This window comes from Lepisosteus platostomus, chromosome 2, assembly GCF_059453375.1.
Source record: "Lepisosteus platostomus isolate fLepPlt1 chromosome 2, fLepPlt1.hap1, whole genome shotgun sequence".
NCBI classification, from domain to species: Eukaryota; Metazoa; Chordata; class Actinopteri; order Semionotiformes; family Lepisosteidae; genus Lepisosteus; species Lepisosteus platostomus.
In genome coordinates this window covers 34,763,111-34,781,342 of record NC_142612.1, presented here as the reverse complement: position 1 = coordinate 34,781,342, position 18,232 = coordinate 34,763,111, and the positions used below count along the sequence as shown (strand labels likewise).

Sequence of the window (18,232 nt, the reverse complement as noted above, 5' to 3'; positions counted from 1 at the left end):
TGCTGACACAGCTACCCACCTGAATCTCTTTTAAATGTACTTTCCTCAATGGCAGAGAATCATGTTAAGCAAGAGGGGTATCTAAAAATCTCAGATGAAATTCTGAACGACTTAGTGACTTAGTGATTTTTCTCTTAGTAATATGAAGACCTGTATTAATTATTTTAGAGAGGGAAATATGCACCACAAATACAGTTAACTTTGTAATTCACAACTTTATTTCATAATACAACTAGAGCACCCTTTGTTTTTTCTCTACAAATGTTTATCAAGCTTTATTAGCACACATACTAAAGATGTGAGTCTACAGCCACATAGAAGCTGCTAGGAGAAAATAACATTAATTAAAAAATCTTAGCCTTATATGAAAAGAGGGTTTTAATTTTCTATAACAATTAGAAATTGTAACAGTAAATTGTGAGTAGTTGACGACTTTTAGGAACCAATCAAACACAAGTTTTACAGTCTCACACACAGATTCCAAGTACACAATATAAGTAAAATATTGTACTAGAACATGTGAAATGATCTGCTGTGAACACAGAATGCTGATTGTTCACTCAGAGATTACAAAGATCAGAGTTAATAACTTCAGAGTTAAAATGCTATAACTATAATGTGTTGCAGTTTAGCTCATAGGTTCTATCAGTCACATATAATTAAACACATATATATTCTCAGGCACAAGTTAATGTGCATTTACACTGTACTATCGTGAACTAAACATCAAGATCCATTGGAATAACAGTTCAGCTCTTCAGAATTGACGAGAATGAGAATTATGTGAATAATGAAGTTTTATACTTAAAAATCCATTAGCCAAATGTCCTTTGATGATTTTAAACTTCACACTGGTAAGACGGAGCTGGTTGGATTGATCCGTAGCATCTTCCTCTGCTCTATGTTGGGGAGGGTTCTGGTGTAGACAGAAATGAGAGAGAAAGAGCTTTTGCCTGGCATTGCCTTTCATTGTGTTGACTTCAGGCATCTCTGCCAAAGTAGCATCTTTCTAACTTTGGTCTTTAAAACAGTCTGTGAACTGTTTGTCTTCTTGTTGTCCGGCTGCAAGGTAAACCAAGTGGAATTTAGTTCATTCCAGTTGTAACTTTGTTCAGAATATGCTTGAATATTCTGGATGTCAACTAAAAGAAAGAGTCCAACAGTCTAATGTTGTGTGGTTGGAAAAGTCAGTTTGCCATCTTAGATGGAGAAAGATTTTAAGTCAGTGCTAAACAAGCAAAGAATTTGTTGGGTTCTTGCTTTTAAGGGATTACAACACGAGTTTGAAATTGGCTGGGATGCTATGAGGTTTAGTTCTGGTACCCACTTTACAGACCCCCATTTGGTGAATCTTCCTCTGGCTAATGGATATTTGATCTTTGACATACTGACATTTCACCTGATACATATTCCAGGTGATGCCTGAGAAAGGCAAATATGATGAAAATAGAAAAAAATGATGGCATACTACAAAACGTGATAAAGACAGAATTGGGAGGGAAAACAATGCAACTTGACCCTGTAAAGAAGTGATGTTTACATTTTCCTAAGAACACAGTGTACATTATTAAGGACTCCCAGATTAGAGGAAAGCTCTGTCAGTTGGCAACAGTGCAGAAAGCTTTCCCTTGTTGTGGCACCACACTTTTCAGCAGTGTGGCATGGGCCCCCTTGGGCACTCTGTGATGCCCAGATGGCAGTTAGGGTGTATCCTTGGCTGGTGCTTCTGGCCGCTTGTGTGACGACTCAATGGGCCGAGAGACTCAGCAATACCTCCTTGGATGAAAGAGGCAGCCAGATCAGGAGACTGTGGCAACTTTCTATTAAAGAGTTAAAAGGGAAAGGCAGAGGTAAGAGTTTGTTCTCTTAAAGTCCGACAGTTTGCTTACTTTTATTTCATGGAAGGAGATCCAAAAACGTAGGGTTTCTTATGCTTTGTTTTATTGCTATGCTGGTATAAACTAGAGGACACCAGTCCACTGGCAATGTGTGCCACTCATTTTTCATATTAACTAACTGACTTAACACAAAATAATTAAGTGTGGGGTTTATCTTAATTATGCACACATTACAGTCGATTTTATAACTAAATGTTTTCTTTTAGTTCCAGTTATTGACAAATTTCTATTTAAATATTTTATTTGAAAATGAAAATGAAACATAACGTTACTGCATTGGCATAAATTATGCACAGAATAAAGTTAACCTTTTTTGTTTTGGTGCCATTATTTATCATTTTCCATTTTTTAAATTTTGATACTGTATTTAGAGGTTTTTTACTGTACATTCTTTGAAAGGCATGAAGATTGGCTTATTAATAAAATTCCTTCTCCTTGCTCATGAGAAAAGAAAATCAGTTATATCGATGTCTGTATTTTCTAAATACTGTCTATCTTCAAATTAACAGCCTTCAGGGCATAAACAAACTGGTCAGTTTGAGTGTCACTAGTCCTGAAGTAGCACCACTCTAGTGTGGGAGCATCTACTTTGAATTCCCACTACTACCACCTAAATATTCTGCCTTGCTCAGGGAACAAGGGACATTCCTCTTTGTTTTCTGAAAGCAAATGACAATGATACTAGTGAATAAAACATTTGAATATTGTCCTGGTTGCTTTTTTCTCATATAAATACAATCTACAATATTTAATGAACTGGTGGTGATTCTCTACACAATGGGATGTGGGATTCTGGACAGTCATATTGTTGGAACTCATACCCTGAGATTTGCCCAAAAAAAAGCTATATAAGATTCTTAGATCAGTTGGCAATTCATAGCTAGTGAAATGTCAGATCTCTGAAGAACATAAAACAACAAGATAGTGATATGGACTACAGAATTTATTTCTCTAAAATATGAAGACTTAGACTGAAAACAATACATTCCTTCAATCTGTCCATATGGCACAGATGTACATACTGGAATGAGGTTGGACTTCTCTTTTAGGTTTCTTAGTTCTGTTTGTAATGTGGAAACCAGCACTGTGCCATTTGTAACATTTTCTATGCTTGCACGCACTATAGCATTTACACTTTTATATTATAATTAAAATTGCTTATACTTATATCGCGCCTTTTCTGGACACTAAAAGCACTTTACCACCACCAATGTGCAGCATCCACCTGTATTTGTCGATTCTCTATAGTACAATAGTGAAAGTATTTTGCCACATAGTTGTTACGTACAATGTATGGGAAGGTGGTGGTTGCGGTTTTAAACAAGTTGCTATCAGTCAATGGGGTATTAATCAAAAAGGAAATTACAGGATCTTAGAGTGAAATGGGAAAGAACGGGATCTTTGGCAAATATACATAATATATTATTCTATAATTATGTTTTGATTATTCCATTAATCTTATAATTTATTGTGACAGAGTATTTTTAATTCTATTTTTAACATATATAATTTATATAAGGTGAACATTTTTATCTTTGATGACGTGTGTTCACATGATTACAAAATGTACCCTGATTTAGGATTTTCTTCAGGATTGCACAAATGGAAACTGTTAACATCTGGAGAGGCAGACAGTGCCCAGGCTTCACCCCTTAGCTCCACATAATAATGACAGCAGGGATCTGCATGCGACATTCTTTAGGTTTTATGCTTAACCCCATTTACATTCACAAAAATTAAACAATTAACACCATCAGTGCTCGGTTGCAGACTACAATGGGTACCTCTAGCTTCGACAGGCTTTCTCTGAGTTTATTTTGTTTTCTTGTATACTAAGTGTTGCTGCATCGTTGAAAAAATGCAGCCTGTCTGTAGCCTGTGGTTTCCATCTTGTGCTTCAATGTATTATTATAATTAGAATGTATGTTTTATGGTTGAAATTCCAACAGTAGTGATCTCTGTCCCGTTGTTAGAGAAGAATATAAAAACTTTGACCTGGATAGCCAAAGTTTGGAACTAAACTATAAACCCTTGCTTTGGTGTTGGATGAGTCACTCATTGTTAAATTTCATAAATGGCAGACTGTCATTAATTTGGATCTGAATTGAAAATGAACAAATTCATAAGACTAAATTATATAAAACATGATGCAGAATAGCAAAGGTGCCAATGGCCCCGCAACATTTGTTACAAAAATGAGAGGGTCTGTCAAAAGGGGACTGCAAATTTAGCTGAAGAGCGCTGTAACTATTTTTCACAATGAGCTTCATATCACTATATGTATTATATATAGTTTTCCTCATAAGTTGATTGTACACCCATTTATGAGTCAAGACATATTGATTAAAATAGTTATGGCAGCTTGGTTAGGAATTTACAAAAGACCCTGTAATCAGGAAGACAAGGTCATAACATGAAAATTATATCTGTGAGCCCAGAGACCTGTGACGAATGTTCCCTATAATGAAGAGATAAGAATGTTTGTGCTTGGAAGTAAAGAAATTAAACACTGAATTGTTTTACATTGAGGAAATTAATGCCACAGTTTTGTTGGTCCTCATGAAGGTGGTGATTTGTCTTTCTGATAGCATGTACACTTTAGATTGTGTGTAAATGTTCCTGGTTATATGAACTGTATAGTATTACAGCCAAAAATATTTTACCCCACTTCTATTTGTTGCTTGCCAAGATAGGTTCTATCTTGTATTGGAACCCTGTATTGGAAGATGGGGTTAGAAATGGATGGATGCTGATTTCTTTGAAGAACAAGGGCTAGATGACAAAGGCAAAGGCTTCTATCAACTGGCAATATAGAAAATGTAACATATCTTCCTTTTACAATGTTTTTATTTGTTTATAACAGTTTAAGGTCAGAATGGATGTAAGTGTAAAACTAGTGTATTTAAGCATATTTTGTTGAAAGTAGCAGTTTGACTTCTATTATAGGAAGAGCTTTGCTTTAGTATACTAACAGTATACAACAAGAGACAGTTAACATGAATTTAATAACAGAGAGTGCAGTTTAACTTGCTGAAATTCTTCAAACAAGGGACACAGATATATGATTAGCACTGATCTGATTCAAGTATATATTATAAGACTCTAAAGTGTATAGATTTGGTTACTCCAGGTAACTAAGTAGTGAAACAAGGTCATGAAATGGTTAATAATTTGGAACGCCAAATAGGAAATGCTTTTTCACATAAAAAGTTGTGGGTAGCTGGAACACGGTTCCCTGCCAGGTGTTTGAGGCTCAAAATCTGGGCACTTTAAATAAAAAATGCCCTTTTAGATGGACAAAGTTTTAATTTCACTTAGCTCCTGAACTACCAACATGATCAAGATGGGTTTAATAGTCACCTATTGTTTGCAACCTTTCTTACTGTTGTGGGAAATTCTTCATCAGCTCAAAAAGCACACCAACGCATGCTGGGTCTGCTCCATAGAACAGACAAACTGCAAGGACTTCCCAGCTCTTATATACAGTCAGAAAGAAGTTTGTTTCATAATCTGAATACTTGACCTACTCTTTGATATGTAATTACTACTTGTCCTGCTCTGTCTTGCTCTGGGTTCTGTCCTTTGATTAGCAGCAGACATTGATCTGCTTTATCCTGTTTGTGGGTGTTGTTCCTGTCTTTTATTGTGTAGAGTTAAGTCACTGGGGCTGCTAAAGCAAGTCAGCTTTTTGGCATCTTAGTGTAATTTTTGAAGCCCAAATTAACAGACCCCAGCTACACCTCTCACAATGTGCTTAAGTGGTGATATGGTGATGTTGGATAAGTGAGATGTATACATGTCCCACTTCACTTACAAACTAACAATAAGATCCAGATCTGCATTAATTTGCCTGAAAATTTGCATTCCTATTACATAGTGACCACATCATCAAAGAATACATTGACTTTTTTCTTGGCTGATGGATTGAAAATTGTATTTAATTTAATATCCCCCAATACAGTTTCAATACAGAGGAGTGGAGGGCAGTGTGTAACAGAGAGTTGGGCTCTCAAATCCTCTACTTGCAGGGTTGTGGGTTTAAGTTCACCCTGTGAGCACCGCTGTTGTATACATGAGCTAATTGTTTTAGTATAGTAGCTGTATAAGTTGATGCCAGTTTGTTTAATCAAGAAATTGGCAACACTGGAGGGGATCATATTACCTTAAAATGATCTACCACAAACTAGCAGACAACCTAGTCCAATTAGCCATTACTGTAGCTGTAAGCCTTGAAGGGCAGAACAGCTCTGAACCAAATAAAACAATATTACATTTCGTCATGTATGCTTCTACTAAAATCTTTGAAATGCTTATTTTGTCTGTGTCTGGGGTGATTGACTTGCCAAAGCTAGGAGAAAGGATCCTTCTTTCAGATGCTGGATTCTGACATCTGGACAACATGATGACCCAATGGAGCTAATAGCAGATGATCATAACTTCAGTGCCAGTGGTTCCTGCTTGTGACAGAACAGTGATATTGATGTGTCTGTTTTCCCACTTGATCATAAAATATTTGGCAAGCAGCACTGGCATTATAGCTCTAGTTCTTTAAGCTGAACAGTAAATTAGGAATAATAACTTGGTTTCAATTTTGATGTTGTGATCATTAAACATTGCTTCCTTAGATTTTAGATTTTGCTGAATGCCTTTGTAAATATAAACCTTGCAGAAGATAATTCCTAGGTTATGAGAATTCTTCTTCATTCTTCGGAGCAACAATTAATAGGTTTATTCCATGCTGAAAAGAGAAGAAAGAAAACACAATGTTTCTGCTGTGGGGCCTTCATTGGGTGTGTGAAAGACAGAGCAGACAGCAAAAAATAGCCATATACAATTTCTTGCATTAGGAATTTGTCTTTTTGCATACCCCAGCTTGCTCTCCGTGAGACACACAGGCAGGGAGAGAGAAGCTTGGGGTCAGAGTGCAGGGTCATCCATTTATATGGCACCCCTTGAGCAGCTGAGGTCAAGGGTCTTGCTCAAGGGCCCAAAGGAGTGGGATTCCTCTGCTAGCTGCAGGATTTGAACTGGCAACCTTCCACCCCCAGGCACAGATCCTTAGCCATGGTGCCATCACTCCATTCAATTTTCCTTTTTACACAAATGCACAGGAGATACTGATATTAAAACAAAATCACCCACCGCCCCCCACCCGTGCAAACAAAAATGCAGAATTGTTACTCTTGCACCAGTAACAGAGCGTTTGAACTCAGCAGACGGGGTTACTGGAAGTGAAAGTCACCGTGCATGGTCACGTGATCACCCGAAAGACAAGGAGAAAGCAGCACAAACACAGTACTAACGAATGAGACGGGTCCAGTGTCCCTACGACGTTGTAGGGGGGCTGAGTGACGTCACGACCCTGATAAAACAAGATGCTATATCTCGGAAACGAAAGCAGCACAAATGCTGCTTTCAACAGCACAAATGTAGCACTAATGAATGAGGTGAGTTTCATCGTTTGTGCTGTCTGTAGGGGGGCCAACTTCACAGAACTGAAGAAGGCCCCACAGCCGAAACATTGTGTTTTCTTTCTTCTCTTTCCAGAATGGAATAAACCTATTCCAGCCTTTGCAGCCTACGCATGCCGACGCAGCTACCCACCTGAAATAATTCATTCTTCAGATTCTGATTGTAAATATAGATTGTCGGCTCTAGGATGTGTGCATTTAGTATAAAATCCAAGTGTCAGTGCAAGCATTAGTGATATTATATACTGATAGGTCTTCCAAGGAGTTATAAACACTATACACCCTCCTTTTTTTAGTTGAAGATAGGTTTTCCCTAGTGCATACCTTAAAATGTGTTAAGTTCTTCTTCCACTGCATGTTTTTTATGCATTCATTGTATACTATGCTTTTAAGTACTTTTATTTCTATGGACTTACACATTTAAAACCCAATGTAAAAAATGACATACACACAATAACTAACTTAAGAACTGTAAATTATAGAATCTTGGGCTAGAATAAGCAAGAGGATCTTTTGCTTTACAGATTAAATAAAACAAAAATATAAAAACATATTGTTACAGCTATAGGGGACTAGGAAGTGCCTCTTAAGATTTTAGATAAAGTTAGTAAGACCTAACAGTGTTAACATTTCCAACTTCAAAGTTGTAGGGGATGTTTGCTGAGATGTAAGAGGTCCCCTGATCAAAAACAATTGGAAAGTGTACCTTGGTTTATCTAGTTAATTAAATAGTGGGTAAATGATTGACAGTGAGCAGTCCAGAAATACACTAAAATTACATTTAGAAAATAAGAGGAAAAAGGGAAGAAGAGAGCAGAAGAGTAAAAGAAGAAGTCAGACCACAAGGAAGGAGTCAGGAGGAGTTGGAACTTGAACCTTGTGCCAGGCGAGAGCCCTTACTTCATGATCATCCAAATAAAACCCAATTGGAGCTACATACAGTATTTGAACCTTGTTAGAGAGAGCCTGCTATTTTGTGTTTTTAGGAAACTTGGATTTCCTCAGTAAAAGATACCTTCACTAGAAATGTCTTTCCTGCTTAGGGTGCATTTTTATGGATAGAGATATAGGCTCTCATTTATTTTGTGGCACCTGGTGTCACGAATGACCCGCTGAGCAATCGGGAGGATGGAGGAGAGATTTAATTCCAGGTTATTTTGCATTTATTGAGAAGGCAGCAAATCTCTAGCAGTAGCTAGTCTGGAGTAGCAGTCTGGAGTTTTCTGGGTGATTAGGATGTTGGGCCTCTGAAACTCCTTGTTTGCACATAATGTAAACATAGTAACTTGTGTGTTGAATGTTTTGTTGTGTGTAGCATAGTGCTTGCATTGTCCTTGTTAATAAACATATTTTAACCAAGTATGCCTGGATTATTACTCTTTTCACCAAAGTTGTGCCAGAGAATAAAGAATTCATGTGCCTCTAATTATACCAACCACTTGGGTATATGTCTTGCCAGCAGCCATATCACCCTGCAACTCACAACTGGTATCCCACTAAAGCCAAGCAGGTATGAGCCTGGTCAGTACCTGGATGGGTGACCTTCTGGGAAAAACTAAGGTTGTTGGTGGAAGAGGTGTTAGTGTGGCTAGCAGGGGGTGCCCACCCTGCAGTCTATGTGGGTCCTAATGCACCAGTATAATGACATGGACACTATACTGTAAAAGGGCGGCATCCTTCGGATAAGACGTAAAACCGCGGTCCTGTCTCTATGTGGTCATTAAAAATCCCAGGGTGTTTCTCTAAAAGAGTAGCGGTGTTAACCCTGGTGTTCTGGCCAAATCATGGCCTCCTAATAATCCCCATCTACGAATTGGTTTCATCACTCTGTTCTCCTCCCCACTAATAGCTGATGTGAGGTGAGCGTTCTGGCGCACTACGGGTACAGTTGCATTAGGCGCCGTCTTTCGGATGAGACGTAAAACCGAGGTCCTGACTCTCTATGGTCATAAAAAAATCCCAGGGCCTTTCTTGAAAACAGTAGGGGTGTAACCCCGGTCTCCTGTCCAAATTTCCCACTGGCCCTTACCAATCATGGCTTCCTAATAATCCCCATCTATGAATGTGCTTCATTACTCTGCTCTCCGCCCCACTGATAGCTGATGTGTGGTGAGCGTTCTGGTGCACTATGGCTGCAGTCGCATCATCCAGGTGGATGCTGCACATTAGTGGTGGTGGAGGGGAGTCCCCATTACCTGTAAAGCGCTTTGTATGGATGTCCAGAAAAGCGCTATATAAGTGTAAGCAATTATTATTATTATTCTGGAGAAATCAATTACAAGTTAGACTTTAAGAAAAATTTATGTTACTTATTGACTAAACCGCTCGGTCAATCCTTGATTTTCACCAGTTTTCATAACCCCCCCATTTGTAACAATTCTTGGAAGAACCACAGGCTTATAAAGTCCTAATTTTAACTAAAATTGTGGCTTTTTCAAACTACCTGTTTACAGTTTCCCTAGGATTGCTCCAGAAAAAGGTAAAAATAGTACATGCAAGAATCCTGGAAACTTCCCCTACCATCCATGACAATAATTTTACCTGAAATTATGAAAACATAGAAAAAGCCTGAAATAAGTTTAAAAGAGTAACATATAAGCAGTAAACAAGCTGATAACATGTTTAGAATCTTAGTCATTCCCTGAAAGAATAAATTCCTGTTTAATCCTCCAACAATTCATTCATGTTTATTGATTTTTCTTTTTGCTTTTTCTCCAGGTATCCTTCCGTCTTTCTCCTTAGCAGGAGTCATGAGACGACAGCTCCTGTACTGTCCGATTGGAATTGGCTACCACTTACAGATTTTGGCCAACGGAAGTGTGTGGGGTGTGCACAAGCATACTGACTATTGTATGTGCTTTTTATTATGCTCTCTAGTACAATTACATTTTTCCTAGTACATATCATTCATTGAAAACTATTCTCATTGATCAAACCATTAGGAACCCCCACTAAATAACATTTTGGGCCTCTTAAGGTAACAAGAACTTAAATAGGACACGGAATTGAACTGGACATGATTACAATGGTTTCACTTGTTTTCAATAACATTGAGATCCAGGGATTGTTCTGTCCAGAGAAGGTGATGAAAGTCTGTGTCGTTTTCTTCAAATTAATCCTGCTCTTACAATCATTGTGGGATTCTTAAAGCAGTGAGTGTAAATCCTTGTAGCAGGCTAGGTCAGTAAAGACTGAAATTTTAAACTGACCTGCTATTAAGGCACTCTAATAGGTGTAAATACGCAGGCTGAATATTACATAATGAATTGGACAACTAGTGAAGGGTCAAGAGATGCATTCTCACCTTTTAACACTGCTTACATGGCTTGATCGGTGCTCTGACATGTGTGCTTTGTCAGAGAATATTGCACTCCACATTGTTCTGAGAGTTACAGTATGTCAGCCTGAAAACCCAAAAGATTCAGGGAACCTGCCTGAATTCCTGACTACAATCACCAGTCCGTTGGTGTCTTCCTACAACTGTCTGCCAGTTTAAGGATGTCACTATTCCCTCTCTCTGTTTGCTATTACTCCACTACAATCCCATTCCTCTTCTGTTGTCTGGGGGTGAGTCCCAATCCCTTTCAACCTCACTTTCTCCTTCAGCTGTCCGTGCAGTTGGATTCCTGCCTGTCTGTAACCATGGCTGTCTGCTTCATCCAGCCATGTTATAACAAAAAGTAGTCATTACTGGGATTCATAAAAAGGAAGAGCTGAATTTTTATCTAGTTATAAAAGCAGTGAGATTCACAAGATTTAATTTTTCATACAATATGATTAAGATTACAAAAAATCACCAATTATTATTATGTTAGAACTGCTAATTGTAAATGAGAAAAGTACTAACATCAAACCATTTACTAGCACATGAGATTGTGGCAAAAAAACATCAATGGCTAGAACAATTCCAGTTTACTTACAGCATGCATTCTCAATCTTGTCCTCCAACACCTTGAGGGAAACAAGACCCATGCTAGATTGCTGTTTGTGGATTTCTCCTCTGCATTCAATTGTATTCAACCTCACCTACTGGCAACTAAGCTATTGTCAAACTTTGGTCTTGATCTCAATTTGTCAGGTGGTTTACTGATTTCCTAACAGACAGAACTCAGAGACTGACAGTTAACAATGTTTTAAAGTAGTGGTTCTCAATCTTTATGGACCAAGTACCACTCCTGATCAAACCAAAGGACCAAGTACCACCTACAAGTCATCTTCTCATAGGAACCCCAGAAAATCTCAATGACCAACATGAGCTTGCGCACACACTCACACAAAAATATAATAAAAATAGCACTGAGCACTTACCATTTCAGTGAGAGGGGTGAACCTGTTTAGTCGAGCAAAGCAGATGTGAATTCATTGGCTGAGAATTGATACAATTCACAACTTTGACAGCAGAGTCTAACAGGTTTTAAATCCTCAGGCATTTTCTTGACTGCCAAGGCCTCGCAGTGGATTCTGCAGTGCATCCACTTCATATCAAGAGCAACCTCTCTAATTCGTGCAGCTACACTGCTGTGTCTGCCTGTTATCACTCTAGCACTGTCTGTACAAACTCTGAAGCATTTTATCCAGTCGATGCCATTCTGTTCGATAAATTCATTCAGAAGCTGAAATATGTGCTCTCCTGTAGTTTTTGTTGGTAGCTGCTTATGGAACAGAAAGTCCTCAAACTCATATCTAACGTAAATGAGCAAATTGGCCAAATCAACAGCATCTACAGACTCATCTATTTGCACTCTCAACAAAGGAATACAATAATGTCCACTCTTTTCTGACAATACTGGTAATTTAAAATTATTGATAATGCTGCAAGCCAGCAGGCATCAGGCAAGGCACAGAAATCACTGTGGAGCAGACAGTTGTTTGATCCTACTTGAGGATATCCAGTCACAGTCAGATAAAGTGGACAGTCTGGGTCAAAGTGCCTGCATCTGGACTAAATGGGCTCATCCTCAATCTTTACAGGTTGTGTCGGAAATGTATTTGATTTATTTTCAGTAAAATTGATGATGTATTTTTGCACTGTTTTAAGAAATCAAAATCAAAAACATTCCCAATAAACAGAAAGAGGCATTTCTACCCTGTCAAGGCAAGAATTACAGTATGGTTGTTAATGTCATTCAGAATGGCTTTCTTTCTCTGTGCATAGATCATGCACAAAATCCCTACACCTTTAAGAAAACATTAGATAGGCAATCACATACAAAATCTTTTATTCAAATTTCAAAAACAAAATCAGAAGAAAAGTAAATAACAAATAAATGGCACCCAAATAGTAAATATCTTTATTAACTATAAATTACCATAACAACCACATACTACAATGGATTTATATTATTATAATATTATAACTTAGAAGACCATTAGCTACACTTTATGTACTAGCAAAAAACTTTATTTCTGAAAATGGTGCCTTAATGTTTAAATACTGAGATTTAAATAGCAGCTACAGTATATATAGCAAAACACTGCTAGACAAGAAAAGCATAATTCTGTCTACATGGGGTCTTTTTACAACTTTATGCTGATATCTCTTTAAGGACTTTTAAAGACTACAAGAAGAATTCTGCCTTGACAAGAAGATTTTTGGGAGCAAATTCTAAAGACTCAGTGATTAAAGGCATTCCATGTGAGTTTAGGTTGGACACTGTGATCAAGAAATTGTTAGTTCTAGTTACAGTACTAGTAGTCACTCAATATGCGTGTCAGCTATGAAAGTGATACCTTAAGATATGGTGTATTTACTAATTAGAATTAGTTCAGCACTGTTGGAAAAGGAAGGGGTTAGGATTTCGTGGCCCATGCACCCCCTTGGCTGTTAAAGAGGCAGCAACCCAGCAACTTCCCGGGAGCCTCCATTTGGCATTATCTCACCTGTCAGAGTCTGTAGAAATTTCATCATGTCAAGAGTCTGTGCTGAGATTTGTTTAGTTGTGGTGTTTGTCATTAACAGGTTGGGTCAGGCTGTTTGCAGTGAGCCCTGGAGTTGTGGGTATCTTAGGGCTTAAGAGTGGACTGTACCTGTCAATGAATAAAGAAGGGGATTTGCATGGATCAGTAAGTGTTCACTTTCCTCTTATTAAAACAAAATGGTCTCTAGATATAGTTAGGATTAGTATCTGGGCCCATGTTTTTATTATATCACAAATTTATTTCAGAATTGAAATTCATTTTGAATGCTTTTATCATATTGTGGAGGTTTTCCTATAGAAGGACTGTCATTTTTGTGTTAGAAAAATATTTTGTCTGAATCTTAGCCAAAAAAAGTTATTGGCTTTTGTATGCTTTCTTTAATAAACCATAAGGCAAATATTGCCTGGCACTGATGACTTAATCTCAATTTTTAGCATTTCACTTTACTTCAACTGTACAGGCACAACTGTAGAAGTTTCCCTAGTGAAGACAATAGTTACATAACTGTCTAATATGTCTATTTTAGATAATATAACTTTAAGATAATATATGTTATATAATATATACATACACTATATATACTGTCTAATATATTATGCTTCATATTGTTAGGATTTTCAATTTGACGACTGTGATAAGCAGAAAATATTTCATATCTATTTCCTATATTTGCTAAACGAATTTGTGACAAGTCAGTTGTTGGTAATTTGTGATTCTTTTCTCAATTTACACTCAATTTCACAGTAAGGATCATAAACGTTGGTAAAAAATTACTTTGAGGCTCAGTTAAAAGAGGCTCAAAAATAAAAAATTAAATATCTTTCTGCTACATTCAAAATATGTGTATGGATAGGAACGTGTACTTTTTTGTTTACCATAAATAAACAACCTTTCTTGTGGTGTGTATGATCAGAAAATGCTTTTGTAATTAAACATGCAACATACTGCAGAACAAAGAAACCATATATTTTTATACCAGTTCCTAGTTGAAGTCATTGATCTGACCTATAAAATATTTTTTCTGTTAGTCTAAAATTTCCTCATTTTAACTAAAGTTTTCAATTTACACTAATGACTAAAATACAGTATTAAGAATTCCTGTCAAATGTTGTCTACTAATGGTTTGCTTTGTAGAGAATGCTTTGAAGAGAATCTCTTTTAATTACCATAAAAACTCACATCTTAATCATTTTGAAAACAGGTGGAGTCAGTGCAATGTACAATTCAATACCACACATCCTTACTCTCATCACAAACTCAAACTAAAGGCAATCCTGCTATTAGAATGAAGTAGGATGTTTCTTGTAAAATATGTCAAGAACTTGAGTAATACATTTCACCTACAGCTCGCATACTAACAAAATGAGGGATGCCAGATATTGTATCCAGTGATTGGTTAGTCTGGCTATATTGTGTTGCTCAACCAAACTGAAAATAAATTGTTTGGTTACAACTCTTAGAATTACTGTAAAAAATAAGTTATGAAATATAATTTACATTACACATTTTTGCAAAATGTCTGTCCACAGACATTTATTGCTACATTTTTTATCTTCCATGTGTGCTGCAGGGAAACTTCACAGAAGACTGCCTGTTCAAGGAGATTCTGGAAGAGAGTTACTACAATACCTATGCCTCACATCGATACCCTGGATTCTATGTGGGGCTGACAAAACAGGGCAAGGCAAAGAGGGGCAATAAGGCACAAAGACACTGGCACTCCACACAATTCCTTCCCCGTTTGGTGCATGTAGAGTCACACACTTAATACAACATTAAATACAACAGAACCTGGCTGTCTGGATTACTGTTTGGCCTTCATCGTGCTTTACCCATCTAGTTTTTAATAGTGTTTTAAAAAGTATATTTCGTTTATTTTATAATCCAAATAATCCCAAGAATACTGTTTATTCTTGATTTCATTACTCTGAGGTTCAATTGGACCACTGTCTCAGTTGTGCTCAAAATATTCTTCCTCTTGGTGTCCCCTTACATATCTAAGTAATATGCACCAGCATAACAGAAGGAGACAGACCATTAAAAAGTGGTCGATACAGTATATGTGACAAGTTTAACAAGTGGTAGTGTGTCAGATATTGGTAGACAATAAAGTAGTATATTAAATTTTAATTACTGTGAAAATATTTAAGTAATCTTTTTGTTAAAAACATTGAAAAGATTTTGAATATGCCAAAATTTCTTTAGAAATCGTTGGATGCATTTACATTAACCATGGTATCGTAAAAGGAATTCATTTTAATTTTTTGAAGTTAATTAAATTTATGAAGAAAAGGACATACTTAATTTCCAATATCGTACAAACAATTGCGAAGTTGGTGAAAAATATTTTCAGGTTTCCACATTATCTGTCACGCCCTCTGCAGCCAGAGAGCGCTCCTACTCTGTCCTGTCCTTAGTTTCATGTGCTTTGCTGTCCTTCCGGTGTCTCTCTCTCTGGGGCTATGTATTTCCGGGTCACTGATTCACCTTCGCTCAGGATTGACGTTCGGATGTCCTGAGACCCGCCTAACACCAGGTCGCCCCACGTTCGCTGTCTGAGGGCATTGGTTTCTATATGACTCCTGAACTGCTGAGCCCGGGCTAATCCCCCATTCCGCCGCTACGCATATGGGTCTTTTTCCACTCTCCTGCCTCTCCACGGTTCATCCCTTCCAACATCCATGACAATTACAGGCTGTATTTACCTCTTTTAGTGTTTAATGTGCCTAATTGTTGATAATACTGTTGGTAATTCAAAGGTAAGGGATTAATTTTGATAAAACATTATTTTCATATTTCATTGAGACACCACCACACCTATTAAGGGCTGTTGTGTGATTTAACTGATTAACATTTCTGAATCTATTGAAAGTGAAATACTGCACTAAAATTAAATTACAAAGAGTTGTGCCTTGATGGATCAAATCAGATGTATTTTGAAGGATCTCAATTTATCATCTTCTACAGTCATCTGATATGCCAGCAGCCAAATCACCCTGCAAGTCACAACTGGCAACCCACTGAAGCTAAGCAGGTGTGAGCCTGATCAGTACCTGGATGGGAGACCTCATGGGAAAAACTAAGGTTGCTGCTGGAAAAGGTGTAAGTCGGGCCAGCAGGGGGCGCTCACCCTGTGGTCCACGTGGGTCCTAATGCCCCAGTATAGTGACGGGGACACTATACTGTAAACAGGTGCTGTCCTTCAGATGAGACGTAAAACTGAGGTCCTGACTCTCTGTGGTCATTAAAAATCCTCTCGAAAAGAGTAGGCCGGTGTCCTGTCCAAATTTCCCACTGGCCCTTACCAATCATGGCCTCCTAATAATCCCCATCTATGAATTGGCTTTATTACTCTCTGCTCTCCTCCCAACTAATAGCTGATGTGTGGTGAGCGTTCTGGCGCACTATGGCTGCCGTCGCATCATCCAGGTGGATGCTGCACATTGGAGGTGGTGGAGGGGAGACCCCATTACCTGTAAAGTGTCCAGAAAAGCGCTATATAAGTGTAAGCAATTATTATTATTATTATTATTACAGTAAGGCTATAGAGAAGCCCCAACTATGAGTGTGCCTACTTTTAATTCATTCTTGGGTTCTTGGGTACTATGATCACTCAAATCAGTTTTTTAGGACTCAAGAGATTCAGATGTATGCACGTAATACCTTTTTGAATCCTGTGGTCATTGTTCTGTCCACATTGTTGCACTTTTACTGGCAACAGAACAATACAATGTTGTAACAACACAAACGTTTGTAGTCATTGTCCTCAGGATCTCAGGATCTTGAATTGGTTCTGAGGATCAGCACTGTTGGAGACCAGACTAAAATACATATTATTTAAAAGGACTAACCACAAGCGTGCTTTTAATTGTGTTGTCATAACTTATGTGCCACTACACATGAGGGGCATGTTCAGTGTGGAGGTGGATCCCTGGAGGAGAAGAAGATAGAGAGGAGAAGATAACTTTACTAGCCATATACAATTTCTTGTATTAGGAATTGTTCTTTTCGCAGGCCCCAACTTGCTCTCCATGAGACATACAGACAGAGAGAGAAGCTTGGGGTCAGAGCACAGGATCAGCCATTGTACAGCGCCCCTGGAGCAGGAGGGGTTAATGGCCACCAAGCGGGGTTCTTTTCCAGGCTGGACCCTTTAGATAGGACAAGTCCAGCCCAGGTGTTGCTCTACATAATGCAATTTTGTATTTTTCCTTTTTTTTCATTTTCTTTTGGCTCCCGCTAACCTCACACCGGTGCCTCTGCCCCCTCAGATGGGGCGTCCTTCATACCGATGTTCACAGCGGCGCCTCCCACTGCTGCATTGTTACACTAAGTAACTGGAGTACCTTTGAAAACAGGTTCAAATTTCTATTTTGTGAAAACAGGTCATGGTTCGATATTCCAATTAGAAATTAAGAAATAATGCTGAAAAGGAGAGGACATTCAGCTCATCTGGCTGTCTTCGTTGCTAGTAATGATCTTGTCTTCTTGAAAGAAGGAGGTCAAAGTGATGTTGATGGTAATCTTCACTGGTCATGTGTTCATTGTTTCGTTGAAATGGTAAAATCCCTTTCTGTCTGTCAAAGTAGATAGAGGTCGTGCTAAGAGCATGCATGTTGAAGTTAGTTATCTTTTTAAACTGCAAAAATGTTAAACAATTTTTCATTCTGCAACTTTGTTTTGCTCTTTACTTGATAAGGTGGAAATCTCCCACAAATCTTTGTGTCAAAAAAGGTCAGATCATAAAAATATGTTTTTTCTTTAATGTAGCTTATTAAGATTTACACAAACATGATTGACCAAAGCAAGAAGGCTTTGAACACCATGTGAAGTATCAAAAGGGAACTAGATACTTCATGGACCACCTCTGCAAGTAAAATGGGACCTACAGTACAAACCAAACTTTAAAACATAAAAAAGATTAAAAAGAGCAAATAATGTGCT

At 37.8% G+C, this 18,232-nt stretch overlaps 1 protein-coding gene across 1 annotated transcript; it reads left to right on the top strand.

The window, feature by feature from the left end:
• The first annotated feature begins 425 nt into the window (after positions 1–425).
• fgf9 (fibroblast growth factor 9) lies at positions 426–15,371 on the top strand. The gene is made up of 4 exons (XM_088607177.1): positions 426–1,850; positions 10,088–10,219; positions 13,329–13,432; positions 14,859–15,371. The coding sequence occupies exons 1-4, from the start codon at positions 1,694–1,696 to the stop codon at positions 15,054–15,056; spliced, it is 591 nt and encodes a 196-aa protein (XP_088463303.1). The 5' UTR covers positions 426–1,693; the 3' UTR covers positions 15,057–15,371.
• The last annotated feature ends 2,861 nt before the right edge of the window (positions 15,372–18,232 follow it).